Source organism: Lissotriton helveticus, chromosome 4_1 (assembly GCF_964261635.1).
Source record: "Lissotriton helveticus chromosome 4_1, aLisHel1.1, whole genome shotgun sequence".
Taxonomy (NCBI): domain Eukaryota; kingdom Metazoa; phylum Chordata; class Amphibia; order Caudata; family Salamandridae; genus Lissotriton; species Lissotriton helveticus.
In genome coordinates, this window is record NC_136063.1 from 1,407,281,760 (window position 1) to 1,407,301,747 (window position 19,988).

General features: G+C 42.8%; 1 protein-coding gene across 2 annotated transcripts in view; it reads left to right on the top strand.

Annotated features, from left to right (window-relative positions):
- Window positions 1–19,988, top strand: part of DROSHA (drosha ribonuclease III) — a 669,472-nt gene that overhangs the window by 365,365 nt on the left and 284,119 nt on the right. For both annotated transcript variants that reach the window (XM_078687959.1, XM_078687960.1), the window contains exons 10-11: window positions 4,189–4,260; window positions 13,366–13,447. In XM_078687959.1, the coding sequence (XP_078544085.1) occupies window positions 4,189–4,260; window positions 13,366–13,447 (154 nt within the window). The remainder of the gene's footprint in view (window positions 1–4,188; window positions 4,261–13,365; window positions 13,448–19,988) is intronic.

Below are 19,988 nucleotides of genomic sequence, written 5' to 3' on the forward strand. Positions count from 1 at the left end.
GTGTGTAAATTGGCAGCATAGTTACCTTGAGAACTTACATAGCTGGTCATAACATAACCAACTCAGGTGGTCAACAAGGCTCAAGCAGTCATAAAGTGGATCCCCCCTAATACAGAATGACAGTCACCCACGCACTCATAACCAGCAGATTGGAGTACGGCAACGCCCTCCAAGCTCCAAACCATCCAGAACGCCGCACCCAGACTCGTCCACGGAACCCCACGGCACGAGCACATGGCCTGGCACCTACGAGACCCCCACTGACTCCCCATCGAGAAGAGATTAACTTTCAAGCTACTCACTCATGCCTACAAATCCCTCCACAACATCGGACCCAAATACCTTAACAACAGAGTCTCCTTCCACATACCCAAAAGGAACCTCCGCTCTGCCGACCTCGCCCTGGCAGAGACCCCACGCATCCGCAGAACCAGAGCAGGCAGAAGACCCTTCTCCTACGTCTCAGCAAAGACCTGGAACGAGCTCCCAATCAGCATCAGACGCTTCACCACTCTGCACACCTTCAGGAAGTGCCTCAAGACCTGGCTCTTCGACTGATCTGGAGTTGCACCCACCCCCCCAGCCCCTTGTGACCCTCACGGGTGAGTAGCGCGCTTTACACCCCCTGATTGATTGATTGAGTCATAACATCATAAGATAAGGCTTGAAATTCAGACACACAAATGGAGAAAACAGAAGATGTGCCAGTATGAGTCCAGGATCTGAAGCACCATACCTTCAAGAGGCTTTCAGCATTTCTCTTTTCAGTGCAGAAAGGAAGACCAACCTCTTCTAGAAACAACTCCTCAATCCCCGGCCAATCGGATACCTACTTTCTTTAGCCACTGTTCCATGTCTTTACAGTTTATCATGTCTCATTCTTCCCTCCAAGTACTCCACCTTGGCCAAAACAGCATATTTGCTCTGTTTAGCACTCTTGCTTGGAGTCAGCATCTTAAATTAACAAAGGTCTTGCCCAGTCTAAAGAGGCACACATTGCAGAGAGATGAGTTATGTAATGAAATGAAAAGACAATTTGTAGAGCGCGATGACTACCCTTAGGCGTCCCAGCGCTGCAGAGGTCATGCCCATGACAGAGCCGATGAAAGCTACTCTGGTTTGTTGAAGAGCAGGGTTTTTAGGAGTTTTCGGAAGGTGAGTAGTTTGGGCTCTGATCTGAGTGAGAGGAAGGGCATTCCAGAGACTGGAGAAATCTCCATTCAAACTTTCTGTTCTTGGCTTTTTTTTTTAATGTTCTATTCCGTTTGGGTTTATTAACAGTTTGATATCATGCCTAAAAAGGCATTACAAACAGTTCATATATACACGTAATACAGAAAGCACAAATTGTATTTAAAGACGTACTTGGCTGGTGGAAAGCGAGTGTGCTGTGAGGCACCAACCTCGGGCACTGGATTTCTTGAAAGGTGAGATAATCTCGCTCAGGTTGCTTGGAATTTTATGGGCTGACGTTTTGTGAATTACATAGTGCATTTTGAACTACTTATTCTGAAGCGGAGGGAAGAAGTGTGGAAACTTAAATGCGTGGGTGGTGTGATCGGTCTGCTGATCACTGAAACGGAATTGTTCATCGACTTGTCTTGAAAGTCTACATACCTGCATGGCCCTGTCGAGTCCATTAGCCAGGTTTCTTACCATCTTGCAGACCGCTGCCTGTTTTTTTTTTCAAGCATTCTTCGCGCTCATCCCTCTACCTTGCTTACATCTATTGAAGCAGTGATGACAAATTCTCAAGTCTGATGATATTCACTGGGAAGGGCCAAGTGGTCAAAGCTTACAGCCAACCTACATCACGTAGAATGATCTCCACCTATTAAAAATACAAAGAACAAGTGTTGGATAGAAATTGGGTTAAAGTCCCCACTTGCCTAAGTCCTAATAGCAGTACAAAAGGGGGTGGTGATGGACGGAGCATCTGAACCAATCAAACACTCACACCCAGTCAAAAGATCTGGGTTTAATCCATCACCGTTCTTTAGCCCACTCTGCCACCCCAGTTCAGACATGGCCATATGCAAATCAGTCTGACCCTGTGCCTCATGGGAACAGTACAGCCCAAACTGCCAAGCCATGCCTTCCCTGGACTAGAAACAAGCTTCCTAGTCCTAATAGCATGCCTTATCCTAATTCTGGAACATACAATTTATACTAAGATATAAATTACCTTCCAGCCACACTTCCTAGCAGTACCTTAAAGGAGCTCTTCAATATCTGCAGGGAACTGATGATTCCCCCTTCATCCCACTGTACCCCTACTTCCTTTATTCCTTAGCTGATTAGTCTTTCCCGCCCCAGTGCTAAGCCATATTTGATATCTGGGTCACTTTTTCCTAACAATGGCATCAACAAAAGGTTTGCTGTGCTCAGATCACCATCTTCCTATCTTTCAGGAACAACTACAGTTGTGTAAAAATAAGCTATTTTTTACCACCGTCTTTGCATTTTTCTAAGTCGGAGTTCGTTGTTAAGGTTTTTTTTCTTTTCAGCCTGCTTGCAGTTTGTGATCGAAACAGATGTGATATTTATGGGTGAACCAGAAAAGCTCTACATTTCTGTAAACGAGACAACATTTCGGATTCAGTAATGGGTCATTAATTTAGATTGATCATGTTTTTCCTAAATAAACTAATTTTTGAAATCAAAAGTATTGGTAAAACAAAATGAAAAAAAGAAACATCTGACAGGCTCGTCATCCTTTTTTGCCCCAGTGGCCAATTGGCTAAAGTCCTATACCTATCCCCAAACGGTATACAAACATTTCTGCATGCCAGCCGCGTTACTGGGAACTGCAAAGATATAGCGTTTGCACAGAAAACGCAGTATATTGCACCTTGGAGCCAGATCTGTATCTGGCAGTGTTACGCATGTTATTGTGTGGCAGACACCAAGCGGTAACATCAGCTTTTCAGGTAAGTCATTGTTTCTTTGAGGATAATGGAGGCAATGGTAGACAGATATGGTGGAAGCAGAAGAGCGGTAGCTTAAGCATTTTTTCCTTTAAGATAACTGATGTAAGAGAAAATTGGCTTCTGGGCTCTAGACTGAGACTAATCTGCTGGTTGAGGAGTAGACTTAAATCAATACTGAAGCAATGCATTGGTGCAAAGGTTTCAATTTGCTTGTATGGGACATTTTCATAATATCAGTGTAATTATGAGTAACATTAAATGACTAGGTGACACTTTCTCGCAAGCAAAATCCAGCAATGAAGACGAGGGAAACATCTAAATATCAGAAATTGCACCCATTTGAGCAACAAGCAATTGTAAGATCTTAAAACTGCTGCAAAGCATCAGAATGTATGAAAATGTTGAACAAGATAAGGCACTGTGGCTGGTTTTGTATTTACAGATAGAAGTCTACCATTTACATATGCTGCAGTTTACCAGGGCTGAAGGGTTGGTCCTGCCCTAAGTTTTTCCATAAGCCTATATGGAACTCTTGCCATAAAAACTATAAACTCATCCAGCGCGTTTATCCTTTATCAAAACTTATCCTTTTTTCTACAGGTTCCCAAGAATGTTTACTTACATTTACATTAAGTTCACTTGTCAGGTCGCACTCGCTGTCCCTCCAATCCACCTTTAGGCCTTCTGGTGCAAATAGTCGGGTGTAAGCTCGCCAGCTCCCCTCTCGTCTAATGATCCTATTCTATTTAAAGCGCTCTCGTACTCTGTCTGCGTGGCAGGGCTCTCCTGTGGAACATTTTGGGAGGTAGCCTTTGAGTGGAATATCTAGATGTGATGTCTTTAGATCGTAATCACTTTATTCCTCAATGTCTTTAAAATTAAAATTTCCTTGACTGTAGACAGGAATGCTTTCACAGGGCTTGCAACATACACGTTTTGAAAATGCTATAAAGGCTCAAGCAAGCATGTGCAGGACCGTAATGGAGGAATGGTAAAATCGATTTTTATTTTTAATGTTGTGTACTTTTACGCTTTCTCCACAAGACGGCAGCATTTCATTATAAATACCTTCCATTTATGCGCGCTCAACAAATAGGGTTGGAATTCTTGTAGCGTAGAAAAAATAACATATACATGTCCTACATTTTTTTTTTTTTTTTTTTTTTTTTTTATAACTGCCAAAAACTTGTAAACAAAAATGCAAAAAAGTCAATACGTGTTTATACCGAAAATGAGTCGTTTTTACTTTCAATTGCAGATGCCTCTGTGTAACGTGATCAGATTTAATATTGCTTACACCATTCATTTCATCGAAGAAAAGATGCCTGAGGTAAGCAACAGATTTTTATTGAATATTTGTCAAATAAAAACCTTTCAGTGAACCTGCGATAATGGCTTGTGTGTCCATCTGCCCGTAGCCTCAGGGCATTTTGTACTTTTATGGTGGAAAATCTGTTCCCTTTCTCGCTGAGCTAAGGGAGTTCTCTGACAAGAGACACCAGCTTCAATGCTTTACTGACTAACTTCAGAGCGAATCCTTAGGACCGGGGCTCGGAGGCCTCGAGTTTTCACTTATTTTTTAGCATCACACAGACTGAAGTTAACGTGTTCCAATTTCTGTGTTTATAACATTGGGAAAAACCTGAAATTGGGTGTTATTTTATGAGTCTGCCCGTGCTAATGTTAGTCTTGACTGGCGGCGGCAACTGCTGTTCAGAATGCTTGGGGAGTTAAAACGTAATAATATTTCCCAAAGAACCTCAAATCGCATTAGATAAGTACGTTTGTTAATATTACAGTGCTAATATTTTCAGGTAATTTTCTTCCTTTTTATATATGGCTGTTTAAACTCTACAGACAAAGAATAGGTGGGTAAACATCACGTTTAAATAACTGCGGACATATAACAGTTGCAACTTCATTTTCTCATTGACTAAAAAAAAAAGAAAATAGATAAGTACCAATGAAATGCGAAAAAATGAAAATTGTGTAACTGTAGGTGCATATGTCAATACAAATTAATACCATTATACAAGATGCCTGAATTCTGATTAACCAATGTTAATCAGAGTTGTCTGATTAGAAAGATGTGAATGCATAAAGTGAATTTTCTGCAACCATATATTGTGTATGTTGTATCTCGTAGAACGAGCAGACAGTCGCACAGATAGTGAGGTAAAGGAGATTATAGGACCACATGTATGGAAAGAGAACCCTCAAGATGGCAACCTATTTCTTGGACTTGCACAACAGTGAGTAGCCATTTTGGCAGCCTATGTACTTGCGGAACTGCGATGAGCAGTCCACGCCCCCTGGAACACAGGTGTGGAAAAGGGGCAGCTGACATACAAGATCACCCCTGGAAAGCCATACATCAGGGGGATGCATTGCTTTCTCCCCCGCCCCCTTCAGGTCCTCAAGCATTGCATGTAAGGACCTCACAGAGTTGTGCTCGCTTGTTAAGGAGAGCCCTTCCTTAAAGGAGCCATGTCCGCTCCTTTGATAATTTGTAGATTCCTGTAAAAGTTCATTAGTATGAAATGTTGCATTTTGTTGTAGATGCGTATGACTTGTAATGCACAATATCATGTGAGGGGCAGTTTAATGCATCAGCAGTAGTGTCTGCATTACATCAACTTGCAGAGCTGCAAATAACTACTAGGTTCCATCCAGTTCCCCTCTTATACGTTAGCATACTTTGGGGACATCACGTTTGAGTCCTACAACCTTCAATTTTCCTGGGCCATACCACAGCATTCCAAGCATTCCTGTCTCACCAGTGTTTGGCTATGTCTCGCTTAGCAGTAACCTGCCCCACATGCATTCATGCCAATTTAGATCTATTCACGTCAGTTCCTACATAACGCAGTGCAAATTTAGGAATTTATTTCTATTCTCCAACTGTCAACTTCTCCAAAGGTAGCACACATTCCACTTTAGTATGTTTAAATTCATGGTCCGGTTCAGACAGTCTGCCACCTGTCCTTCACATTTAAGTAAACAAGGAATGGCTACTATAGCAAAGAGGTATAGCTTATGCTGGGTAACGTATACTCTGTGTAAATATGTAAGTTAAATGATTCGCAATCGGGTAGCGATTGCAAGCTCCCTTTAGGCCATTCTAGCTTTCTGCCATTCCTCATTTTCAAGATTCTAGTGTCCCCTTCCCCACGGCACTCATAAAGTACTAAAACTGTCAGGGGAGTGAACCATGAGTGACCTGTGTAAGGCAGAAATCTGCAACTTACCCATGTCCCATCAGAAATTTTCCTTCAAGAGGACGAACGTCAGGGAAGCCCACCAGATTCTTTGCAAGGGGAAAGAAGGTGTGCCTAATCAGCAGGAACCCAAAAAATGGCTTTTCTGCATGTCACAATTTACTTACAGCTTTTCAAAGTAAAGCTTGTGCATGCTCGCCATAACATCTCCCAACTTAGATATCCCCATGGCATCCCAGCCATTAAAGTTCTGCAACGCATGCACCTTTCTGCGCCCCAGCAATGATGGAGGTTTTCGTTAATCTTCGGGACAACTAATTGTCTTGCATGGGGTTATATTTTCAGCACTGTAACCAAGGATGAGGGCAGGTCTGGACCTCATCTTTCGACATATATATTGTGCTGGGGGGGGGGTTGTCACCCTTCCCCCCCAAATTTTCTGTCATTCTGTATCATAGGCGATAATGTAATTTAACCATTCATTAATTACTATGCGCGGTAGTATGTTTGTATGTTTCTTCTATATCACCATCATACTGAGGTTTATAACATTTGACCACAGGAGTATGTGGATTACTGCCCTCCCACAAAAATCGTGCACCAAGACCTCAAGCGAGAGAAGTTGTCGCATGGACTCTCGAATGGGTAGTTCTGATGTTGGTACAGGAAATGTGGCATGGCTATCATCTTGAAAATGGAGGCTTTACCCATGAAGGGCAGTCACCAGGGAGACTAATATGCAAGGTCTGTGCTTAGCCTGCCCAACTGGATCTGTATTTGTTTTCCTGGCCAGGGTCCTCTCATTTGCCTTATAGACAACTAAGTATCTGAAAACCGCTCTTGTTAACATCAGGTATAAAAGCCCATTGCAGTTCTGACTGATGCCCTTGATGCATATACATTGAACTTACTGAAGTTGATCTTCATAAAATATACTAAGAATTTGTATTGATTTGGCCCCGGACTATGGTGTTCCTGGAGGGTAAACAAGCGATTCGTCTGCATTCATAGCTACTCTGTCTGACAGTATTGGAAACCACTCAAATCCTTTCACTAGGGCATCTCTCCTGATCTTCTTTCTCTGTGTCCAAATAAGGGGATAGCATGAAGGCATTATGAAGGCTTTTAATGTTATGACGGGTAGCACGGAGAGGCCTTAAGCTGTTTTGATTAGGGTGTATGACTAATTTGATCACTTAATCGTGACATGTGGCCATGGCTTTGGAAATCATTTGGCTTCAATATTTATTTTAAAAAAATCTGGTAATAAGAGAGAGGTGTATGTGCTATTTGGGTTTGGGTATTACAACAGTTTCAGCCATGTAAATGTGTAAATGCGCTGGACTTGTAAAGCGCACAGCTGCCCGTAATCGTCCCGGCGCTTGCTTAGGGAACCCGTCCTGGTATTCCCCTGTGAGAAACCCCGGCAGGGTGTCCACAAGGTGAAAGGCAGGCATCCCGCCGCGAGGGGCCGTAGTGGAGATTAAGCAAGCTATTGCCCAGAGTCGCAGAGTGTGACCCCGTGAGTTGAGTAGGCACCAGAGCGAGAATTGTCGAGTCCGTGGAATTTTGAGCCCGAGACCCGCCGAGGCGGGGAATCGAACCCTGGTCCACGGTCGATCTCAGCTTCTGGGTCTGCCGCCTCTAACCACTGAGCCACTCAGTAGGCAACTCTCCGCATTACAGCACTTTGTTCAACATAAAGGCAGGAGTGGCTTAATTCCTTTTACTTCCAATTTGAACAGTTTGGCAGGGAAGCCATTTGGGCTTGGTGTCTTTCCTTCCTAGAGCGACTAAAGGACTGAGGACAATTTGTCTCTGCCGGTCTCCTTTTCTAAAAAAAAAAAAAAATACCCCTTACTCGTCAGTTGTGTTGGAAGGCCAATAAGAGCTCCTGCCATACTTTGGGATCAACGTTCACATACAGTTGTTGTATAGTAAGCAGCAAATGCCTATCTGATACGGCCTGCAGGGTGTCTTTCTCTGCATTGTGTCCTCCAGTGACCCTATTCTGACAGTCTGTGCAAGGCAGCCTAACTTGGCCTCACTGAGCACAATTTGGGGATAATCTAGATCTATTAGAGGTGATGTCTGTGAGAGGTTCAAACAGTTAGGTCTAGTTATATTTTGTACCTCAATTTTCAGGAAGATTGCCCCAAGACAGGCCTCTTAACCTCACTCTGTCCTGTCGTATAGGTTATAATTCGTCTTTTAATTATTCCCTTGAAGGGTTCCCAGTGTGTATCCGGAGAATTCAGAGTCCGTATTTAAGTTAGAAATAATCACTAACTTCCTAGTTGATTGATTTTTTAGATTGATGCCCATCAGATACCAAGCACTCAGTCACCGTTAGCCCCTTCCAAAGACTGCACCCTGATTAAGTTCCTTTTGCCTGGGGAAGTGGACGAAGACCCCATAAGCGAGCATCTGAACTTGTCTAACAGCAATGTTGGTGTTGAGAATTAAAAAAGAATCTACAATAGAAAATGATTTGCCAGCGCCGTACTAGAATATATTTCATTTCTTCTTGATATTGAAAGTGGTGCCAGGCATGTTGGTCCTCGCTGAAAGACTGTACCTGTGCCAGACCTGGCTCTTTTACAAATTGTACAGACCGCTCACATCTCCCCAAAGATGTGAGCTACATTTGTGAGCTGCAAGATAATTGGGCCTAGATTTTTCAGGAACTAGGTAGAGAGTGGTGGAGGAGCATATACCTTCATAAATGAAACTGGTGTACCCCACAGCAGGGTCGTAATGGTGATACATTTCCCTAGAGGGTTTATATGGGTCTTATTTATGGTGGACAGGAATGTAATTCTCAAAAAAATTGCCATGCCCAGTGATCCACCATAAAAAGCCGTCATGTTTCTCCCAAAGTAGAAACGTCGCCTGCCAGAAAAGGAAGCCTATTGCCCAGAACGTTAGTCTCCTGGAGGAGCACCATGTCCGCATGAGATCTGTTAATAGTCTTCAAAACTGCCCTCTCATGATTTTATGTAACAGGACATTTACATTCCATATCAGTATTTTAGTAGATCCAGACTGATTTAGTTGTGTGTCAGTTGCCATATTGTTTTGGGTTCCATTCTGATATGCCAGTGCCTCAGCATGTCATTCTGTCTCTTTCCAGTGTCCTAAAGTACAACCTTGGAAGTACTGCAGTGACATGTATATCTAATTCAAACACTATTAACGTGAATCCTTATCTCTTCCCCCGCCCTGTACTTCCAAAATGTGAGGTATCTGGCATTTGAGCCATCATTCTGTTCTGTCTCAGGGACCAGAAGGACCCTAGATGTCCCCTGACGGAAAGTACCCCCACTGTTAAAAAAAATAAAAAAAAAGTAACCCTACTACAAATTTAATATCAACTGGATGATTATGAATGCAAGTGTACATTTTCCCTCCATGGGATGCACCAAATTTGAGTTATTAACCACCTCTCTCCACTGAATGCGGGAAGAGTCATTAAATATAATTTGCAGGGCAAGCACAGAAGCAAACTTTACTTCATGCATCTAATATCCCTCCATGCATCTCACTGCCTCTCATTTTGAGCCTGTAATCCGACCACACTCTCCTCCCACCTCAACAAACATCACTTCAAACCCGTTTACACAATGGGTACACATGAAAAAGATGAGAAAGTGGATGTGTCTGGTGCCATTCTAGTCTTATCCGTTGGTGACTCTGTTAGCCACAGGTTCACTCACCAAATCCCTCTTCACGTTTTCTTCATTGCTGCTATACCGATTTCCATCATAGTTTGTCAATCAAGAGATGTTGGTCACTCTTGGCCTTCGGGGTCCTTCCTGTATGAATTTTAAGTTGTCTCTAGTTCTGACAACACCTTGCTTTCTGCTATTTAGGCTTTGCTATTCTCTGGAAGATACTGCAACCCACTTTTTGTCATTTCTGTGACTTTTCAATTTCAGAGCTACTTCCCTTTACCCATGTCCAAGACTGTTACAGGGGCTCTAAGAAGATCATTTTTTTCTTGGAAGATGACCTTTAATTTGGTGGGAAACAGTAACCTATATCTCCCCACCTGGATATTTTGTTTGACTTGTTAGAAGGATTTCTGCTGAGTTTGAACAGCCCTTGTCTAATACAAGAACACTGTGATCTTATGTACAACAAAGCACATTACCCCCTTTCCATCTGGTTGTTCTCAGAATTAAGTCTTGGTTCTGTAATTTGGGAATGTGGAGATTAGTGATATCGGAGGGGAACAGTGGGGTATATCAGACTCATTGAGCAGTGTGTCTGTTCTGTAAGGAAGCAACGGAAAATCCTGCCTTCAGGAAGGAAATTCCTCAGCCATTGCTCCACAAGAGCCACCAGACATAGCCCCCGTGCCCTTAGGGAATCCTATGGACCTTAAGTTGCGATTGGAGCATCTCTCTGCATCCCCAGCTCGCATTGTTAAAATATACGATAATGCTTCCAGCTTGTGTACATTGGATATAATCTCATTCACCGAATCCTCCAACTCTGACGTGTCATCTGCCTCCGCCGCCCGGTCTCCCACATGGTGCAGGTCCTGCCATAAGAGTATCATGTAAAGTCCCACCACAATGATTTTGGCCTTGTCTTGTCTGAATGGCTTGCAGGATCAATTCTGTGGAGGTAGAAGTTTCAGCTGATGATGTTGGCTTTCCACTCAGGGGCGGTGGGAAGATCAGCTCTAAAGTGTATCCATCTTCCTCCGTTTAGTCATTGTGTCAGGTTTATCTCTTGCCATCGAAGGGCAGGGACACATGCAATTTCTCTAACGTCACACTGGCACCTAAATCATGTTCCAGTTAATAGACAAAGATCAAAAGTGTGGAACAGTTCCTCAGGTGTTTCGTGTCCTGCAATAATATAATTTCCCAGCACTGCCAGCTCTGCAGTCAAGCGTGACTCATACAGTCAGGCCACTCAGACGTACAGATCAATTTGAAGCAGTATCTAAGAAGCAGGGCTGGTTCTGTCTTCCCCCTATAAGCAAAGGCCACATCGATCACGGTGCCACCTCTCCACTCCATTCCGAAGAACCCCCCAACAATCGCACAAGATGCTATCAAGTCTACAGCGGAGCATTGTCATTGACCCCATGTTATATCACTGTTGTCTATGCATCCACTCTAAATGCCTGGGTGTCTGGGATAAGGGGGATGGCCCCATCCCACACCTCTTCATCCATAAATTGTGCACTCCTGAGTATGTCTGAGGACCACTGACAGAGAGCATTGCCATAGCTAGGTCGCCTCCTGCTCAACGCCCCTACCGCACACTTTCCAGAGCCTCATCGTCCTCAAGAAATGGGGATGCTGGATCTTCCTCCACCAGCGTCTGGGAGATGACTAAAGGCTGTCTTGGATTTGAAGGAGTACCAGCTCAGATGAGTTGTCAGCCAAGCAGTTGAAGGCAGCAAGAGTGCCACAAACAATCCACCCCCGGTGTGTCCCGCAGTGTTTCCTAGTAGACCCTCACAGGCCACCACCCACTGTCCTCTAGTATCGAAGTGGTCCCCATATCTTCTGGCGTCCGCCAAACTCGATTGGCACCATCTTCGATCCCCAAAGGCAGGTTGTGGCTCTGGCCATCAAGCAGGCCATAGGTCCAGCCCCAAAAGTCCACAGGTCACCACTGAGTACTTCCCCACCATGGCCCACCTCTGTCGCCTTCATCCTGACTAGAAAGGAGGGATTTGGGAGGAGGGTACTTTGCGCTGACACTGTAGTGTGCAGCAACAACCTCAGCTCCTTCCAGGAAGTACACTGTTGGCAGAGACCCAGGCAACACTGCAGTCCATCGTGGCATAAGGGGACGGCCCCAGTCCTAGGCGCCTCTGTGCCACGGCCTAGGCTGCACATTGACAAGCTTCCCCTACATGATGTAAAATGTAGTGTAATGGGATTATTAGTATCCACGAAACATGTTGGTTACATTATTACATGGTATTCGAGAGGATCGCATCCAAGCCAGTTTCTTACATACAAAACCTTGCTCCATCCCCTAGTCCTAGGCGCCTCTGTGCCACGACCTAGGTTGCAGCACTGTCTCACAGGTCTAATGTTCACAGGTCTTCAACACACCCCAATCTGAGCCACTCTGGTCTTTCTTCTGTATCAGATCAGATTCTCTCTGCAGCCGAATGTTGCTCATCCGGGAACCCTGCAGTAGGGTAGTGGTACTACCCCCAGGAGTGCAGAAAGGGGCAGGATGAATCAGGAGAACTGGTGCAGGCATGGGAGCACTAAGCAACCGTGTACATCATGTTGCACTGCTAATCACACATGTGACTATGGTGTGATTGACACATGTTTCTAATTACTTAGAAGAATGACCGTAGAAGAACAGCTGTTAAAATGAATGAAGCTTCCCTAATGTTATTCCTAATGGGAAAGACTGATGAAACTTTTCACAGTTCTTTAACCTTAACCCCTTCCGTGCTCGTGATGGAACCACTCCGTCATGAGCCACGGACGCGCTGTGCTAATGACGGAGTGGTTCCGTCACGGCACGGCAGCCCCGCCTACGCGGCAGCAATTCCGCGCCTGCGCGGCGGTTTTATTGAGCGGGCGGGCCGTGACGGAACCACTCCGTCATTAGCACAGCGCGCTCGTGACGGAGTGGTTCCGTCACGAGCATGGCGGCGCCGCGCGCTCCCCCCTCCCAGTGCCGCGGCGGAATTAGCGCCACGGCCAAGGGGTTAAAAAGGATCCCGCTATTCAGTTTGAATGGCCATGTTGTTTTTACAGATGCAGAATATTCTATAAAATCTGCGGTATGTGTGAGTTCTCTATTCCCATTTGTAGTGATTATGAAAATATAAGTTATTTCAGAAACGCATACACATCTCTTTCTAACTTGTATCTTTGTTAACGAAAACATCAAAGATAGCAATAGATATACTGCAGAGTAATTGATTAAAGTTAAAACAGGGACTTAACACAACAGCAGTAAAGGCAGGGAATGAAAACATTCAATATAAACTAGACATGCAAACAGTGCTCTCTAGGTATCAGCCTGTTTTTCATGTTTTGTTTATACATTAACATCGTAAAATTAAAGCAGAGTTTTAAATACAATGAAGTTTTCACTTTTCATTTCTGAGAACACATGAAGGTGCTAAAAATCTTGTTTTGATTTAAATTATGTTCTAGAATGAGTATTCCTCAATGAACTGGAAATATTTTCATATTGTTTGTTTCCTCTTTCTACAGAATTTTTGTTTAAAAGGGCTAGACTTATTTTCTTCATACTTATTTAAGGATATTTTAGAACTACACGACTGGAATCTGATGGGTAAGACTTTTTTTTAATTTAAAAATTGTAATAAATGGCTCATGTCGAAATGTAATGGGTCAAATCGTGCACCACTGACTGAAGGGTAGTGCCCACCACTAATTAACTGTTAGCTATTTTTAGAATAGGGCCTGTGTGGTGGAGGTGTTGAAAGAAATGCACATTGTTGATAAATGTTTGAAGTTTCTTATCTGGAGTAAGATCAGAGTAACTTTATTTTGGCTCAAAGTTATAACACCTATCTTTTTTCAGTGAGTCAATTTTTCTAACCCTTCTAAATCCCTTGCATATTCTGAAAATATGACCTCCTTTTTGAAGAAGGTTCTACTAAGTAAATCAGTGGTTTTGTAATAGTTTCTATTGTTTTACTTAAATATATTGCTTTAGCAGCGTTGTTGAAGTTGGGCTCTTTGGTCATATTTGTAACTGTTTATCACTTGAGAACAATGTGGGCTTTTTCAATCAATTACCAAGTTATTTATAACTTTAAGTAAACAGACTCTATTTAATTGTAGTCTCTGAAAGCTAATTTTTCTATATTATTAAAATTTAATTAGATCCAAGCCCCCAGAACTCTAGAGGTAACCAAACTCCCAAAGGATGGTTACGAAGACTGCGACTCACTCAGAAATAAGGTTACCCACTGGTTCAGGAACACCCAGCACTGCTATTCAATCATTAGAGACGATATTAAACATGTTGAGCGACTAATGGTTCCGGGGTCACCAATGGATATGATTAAAGTCTCTTTTTTTTTTGTATGTCCCCTGTTGATGGTTTAATGTCAATTTATTCTCACACCATCTCCACTGCTAAAACCTCCATTACAATTAGATATAGACCGCCACAGGAATGGACAAAGAACAATTAAGGCCACCCAGGTCTATAATGAGAAGATGCCTCCAACTAAAATGAGTGGAGCCGGAGCTCAAGTATGACTACAGAGAGGAGTATTGCTACCCTTAAACGAATGTGTAATCCCCTCTGACCCAAATCAGACCGGGTCCCCAGCACATGTACCCATAGGGACGGGATTGCCTGTAAACGCTCGGGAAAACTGCACCCACCTGATATTGGCCCTAGGAGAAGAGGGGGCTAGAGGTCTCCCCAATAATGAGCATGGGGGAGCACCTGTTGAGAGTAGTTTAAACCGCACCAATACCAATGTCGATCCCAGACACCTAAGAGTTCTGGTCTGAAATGTGGCAGGGATTACCAAACTATTGGCTGACCCTGATTGGGGAGCCTTCGTGGATTCACACAACGTGATACTCTTAAGAAATGTGGAGTCTGCACACCCCCCATAGGAGTGGGCGTTCCACCTATGGACTAAATGCCACTAGGAAAGAGAAACCATCGGGAGGCTTGGCGATCTGGGTTAAAATTGTCCTTGGCCTAAAAATAAAGTTGGTATAGGTAGACTCCCCTGATATTTTAGCAATAGATCTGGATCATGTAGCGATCTGAAAATCAGGGTCTACAATGTTTATAACAGAGTTGCTCGGTGCTCTGAAGACACTAATACTGTCCAAGTTTTTGATCATGTATTATCTGAATCCACTGAAAGTCCCCCAGTTCTGGTAGCGGGGGATTTCAACTGTACGTTTGAACTTTATGCCCTGACCCACCAAGACCTGACCGAGGAGTGGGACAGGGTGTGGCTTGTCCCACTGCTACATCTCCCCCAATAAGGTGATCTAAGAGAGGTAGCCAAGTACTGGCCCTCACAATGCAATATGATCTGAGAGCCACTAATGGGAGAACAAAATCAGATCAAAAAGGGAGCTAACTTTTAATAGACCAGTCTATTCCAGCCGTACCAATTATTGTCTAGTTGCCCTTAGTCTTTGGCCATTGGTTGATGATATGGTAGTGGCCCGTCGCTTAGATAGGGATCATAACGTCCTGATTCGTTCCCTAATAAACCAGGACGACATCTCAGTGGGATCAGGGATCTGTTGGCAAAACCACGTAGGGATAGAAATCGGATTATAGCTGAATCCAGCCTAAGCAAGAACCCCAGGCCGGCTGGTACAACCAAGACTGCAGGAAAGCCAAGGCTGACATTGTTCGGGCAGCAAAATCTAACAACCACTCAGATTTGGTGGCTTGTAGAAAAGGCTACAGGAAAGCACTAGAGTTAGCAAAGAAGAAATTGGAAAGCTCACTCTGGTCGTCCCTACTAAAGGAGTCAGCAACTAAATACCCCAAACCTTTCTTGAAACAAGTGGCTCACCGGTTAAATGGGCGGAAGCAGAAGTTAGAGATTATGGTCCAGCCAGAGGAGTAGGTGACCCACTTTAGGGGTCTCTATGCGCTGGGTAGTATTGAGACTGAGGCTCCATCCGGAGCTTGGGGCGGAAACTCGTATGATAAGGATGACCTGGTGTTCTCCATCGAAGAAACCCGGGTGGCAATTTGCTCAAGTATCCCAACGAGAGCGCCCGAACCTGTACAAAGAGGATTTAACTACCTGGACTCCTTGTAATAACATGATAGCAATAGCGATTGCAATAGGCATGAATATTCCCCCCTCGTGGAACATAGCAAAAATAATCTATATTTTCAAGAAGGGCGACAGACCCAACCCAGCCAGTTACAGACGCATATGCTTATTCTATTCATTGCAGAAAATGATCTTCAAGCAGGTGCTTCTACGGGTCCAGGAGTGGATATCAGTGCATCATATTTTGAGCGACTTCCAAGCAGGTTTCCGTGCTAACATAAGCACATTGGACCAGGTCTTCCATTTTATGTGTTTCTACTGGAGGGAGGTTACTATCAGAGGGGGCAAGTTATATGTTGCTTTTGTGGACTTACGCACTGCATTTGATCTAGTACCAAGAGCCAAGTTGTGGAGAGTGGTGGTAGAAATGAGCATGCCTCATAATTTACTAGACATTTTAAGTCCGTTGCATTCCTCAAATACAGCCCAAGTTAGGTGGGGGAAATTAATAAACCCACTAAGCAATTCCCTGTTAAACGTGCGTTTTGGGGCCCACTCTATTCTCCCTCTTTATAAATGGGGTGGTAGATTATTTAGACAGGGACGGATGTGATTCTCCGAAAATAGGGGAGAGAAGAGTCCCTGCTCTACTCTTTGCGTACACCACCCTATTAATCTCTAAATCCCCCCCCCTTGGATTGCAACAATTACTGAATGACTTTACTGGATTCTGCAAGGAGTATGTATGGCTTGGTACTAAACAAGGCTAAAACTAAATATCTGATCTTCTCTAAGGGGAATCCCAAACCATCCAAAACGCCCATGTATGTAGGAAGTACCTACCCCCCTGCAGCAAGTTTCTGCTTTCAATTATCTGGGTATCCATTTAACCCCTAAGTTGAATTGGCCATCACACATTGAAAAATCCCAGCTGACACTAATTCAGCAAAGTGCTCATTTAAGTAAAATCCATAAAAATACAGTGTCTAGGAAAGTGGCCCCAGCACTGAAAATCTATAATACTAAAATATTAGGGGGGGGGCTCTCTATGGGGCCGAATTGTGGTGCATTGGGAACACAAATTCTCTCACCTTTGTAGAAAACTATTTCTTTCTATCCCTTTTAAATTTTCCTAGCAGTACCCCTTTGGCTCCTATGTTTTTGGATTTTGGCCAAAAACCATTAGTTTTCAAGCTTGCCTATAAGCAGCTAGTGATTTGGCACTGACTGTGGTCGGTTAATGAGCTCTCCCCCTACAGAGCAGTGACAATTGATCTTCTGAAGCGAGCCCAGGTAAACTCCATTCCATGGTTTAGCTCCCTTAATATTCTACTTGAGATGGAGGTCTATTGGTCTACTCCCGAAATACTGTCCCACATTCCAAAATGTAGGGTCAAGGAGATATACTGGGATACCAATATGGTGAAGGAGAATGCCGCCAAATCAGTGGGTATATTGACTCAGGATTTTGAGTTTTAAATTCGTCCCATTTTATGAGGAAACGATTGATAAATTGTTCCACCCTGGCACTTATATTATTTATACAATTTTGTTTTAAAACTTTACCCACTAAATTGTTCTGTAAAAAGTGGTGTAGTAAGGCCCCCTCTGATGATCCGTGTCCAGCGTGTAAGGCTAGCTCCCAATCAATAGTCCACTTGTTATTTTTTTGCCCCCGCCACAAAACTTTGCGGGGCAAGTTGATTGTTCCGCTGTGCAAATTAATTAGTCCTTGCCATTACCTCGAGGTCTTGAGAATCCTATCCACCGATACTCGCAGGTTGGTAGTTTTTGGTCTGGCCAGATTCTGGTTGCACTGTGGATCAAACGTTTTAAATGTATTATATGGGCTATTTCTCCTTTTAGCTTTTACAAATCTTACACAGTAAATCTTGGCTCATTGCTTGAATACGGATTTTCAATCTTGCATTGTTTTAATAATTGTTGCATTTTGCACGAAGCAAAATGATTTTTTCTTTGTATGGTCTTATATTTGTGTTTCACCATGCACTTTGTAAGATCTGTGATTGAAAATAAAGGTAAACGACTAACTGAATTAGGATTTGTAGAACTCCTAAATAACTTAGGCCCTCGAGCAGGACGTTTGAAGAGACACCTTTTTCAATGTAGTGGAATTTTTTGTCTTATTTTCCTGGTATAAAATCCTCTTCTGGTGATGGATTTGAGGACATAAATACATTCAGTACCAATATTTTAGAGTACTTTCAAATACAAAACACCATTATTGACCTTTTCATTCCAATGCTTTTGAACTGATACAATATCATAAGCTAACTTAACACCTCGCAAAATTTCTTAGTTCTGACATTTATAAAGACTAAACCAAGAAATAGAGGTAGACAAAGATGAAATTATGAAGGAGGCCGATTCTGCAGAGAGGGGAAGACCGCAAATGTGAGCGGATTTTAACACCACTTAGTGCTTGACACCATCAGACCAAATGACACATTTTAAGGAATCTTTCATTGTTAATTTGAAGATCTTTACATTGTTCCATTCTGTATTAGATCGTTCTTGCACCTTTGAATTCAAGATTCTTTCAAAGGCTGGAATGCTTACTCCAATATTTTTGATGACCATATGTCCATGTTTGATCTATAACTTATATTTGCTAATCCAGACCCCTGTTTTCAGTTGTTGAATAAAATGTTTGTGTGAGCTTCATTTCCACACATGTAACTTACAACAGTCTTTCTTAGGTGTTCTAAACATTGGTATTCAGCAATAGGCATTCATCTGGATTTCCTCCTTAGTATAAAACATGTACCTGCAGTGCGAAATTGACATTTGAAATTTGAGTATTACTAAAACATTTTGATTGCACGCTTTCATCTTTCCATTAATATTAGTGTCTGAGCTTTTGTAAACCTTTTTTATGACATTCATCAAATGTTGTCTTAAACGTTGGTAACTCCATGCTTCTAAAAGAAGCGCTTCCAAGATTAATCAACTCATTGGAGTTATTACATGGAGGCAGACACCAGTATGTGGATTGGATGAATATCCCTTCTTTCTCTTTGTACATAAGTAAACAAAAACGCATATATGTATAGTATCCAGGTCTTTTCTTTTAGTTTTTTCGAGAACATGCCTTTTTACACAAATATGTAAAAAGATGGGAAAAAACACAAATGCACATGATTAAAACAATTCAAAAACATTGATTCCTATGCAGTGTTAGAAAACAATCATACGCTGAATACATATAGGCTAAACTTTCATTAAAACAGCTCGTAAAACAGCTTGTGCTCAAAGTCTCCCTGTGTCCCTGAATCTTAGTGCGGTCTGATAGTTTTCCTGTTTATGAGCGGAGAATGTCTGTCCTTGTCATGTGATTATCACGTGACCGGGACAGTTGTACTTCCTAATAGTGGGTCTTCCCTCTCTTTATTTTATATTAAAATTGGAAAGCCGATGGCATACCCATTCAAATATTTCTCACTCCTCTTTAGTTTATAAAGTGTTGTATGCATCGCCAGGACTGTAGTCTGACCTTCCTTATAGTTCTTCATAGGACATGGCTTGTATGATTCTTACCGCCTTTTTTTCCTCCGACTCTAGTACATATCTTTAATTGCATTTCCTGCACTTAGGCCTATTGTTCTACTTACTTCGGATATGGAAGTCTGGACTGTAAGGCTTCAATGGCACAAGAAGTTTTGACCATGAGGGCACAAGACCTGGTGTCACTGGACTTGCCAGTTAGTGCCTTCTCCAGGGTGGATTTTCGAGACACCTACGTTCTTCATAGTGTTGTTAATTATTAGATGGATAGCTTTTTTTACAAATTATTTGCCGCACGAGTGAATGATTCACATCTCCAACATGCTAAAGTTTCTTCAGGCAACAAAGATCAGCCACAAAGAAGCACTCTCCATGCGTAGTGGTTTGATACACGACCTTTCCTGCTCCTGGCTATGTCTAAATTAAATGGGGTACTCACCCTAATATCTAGGAATTCTGGCCTCTCAATCATTACCTCTCAACAGGATGACGATAATAGATGGCTAATTACCCGACTTCAAGCTGGCAACATAGAAGTGTTGACAATAAGCATATACACCTTGATCATTG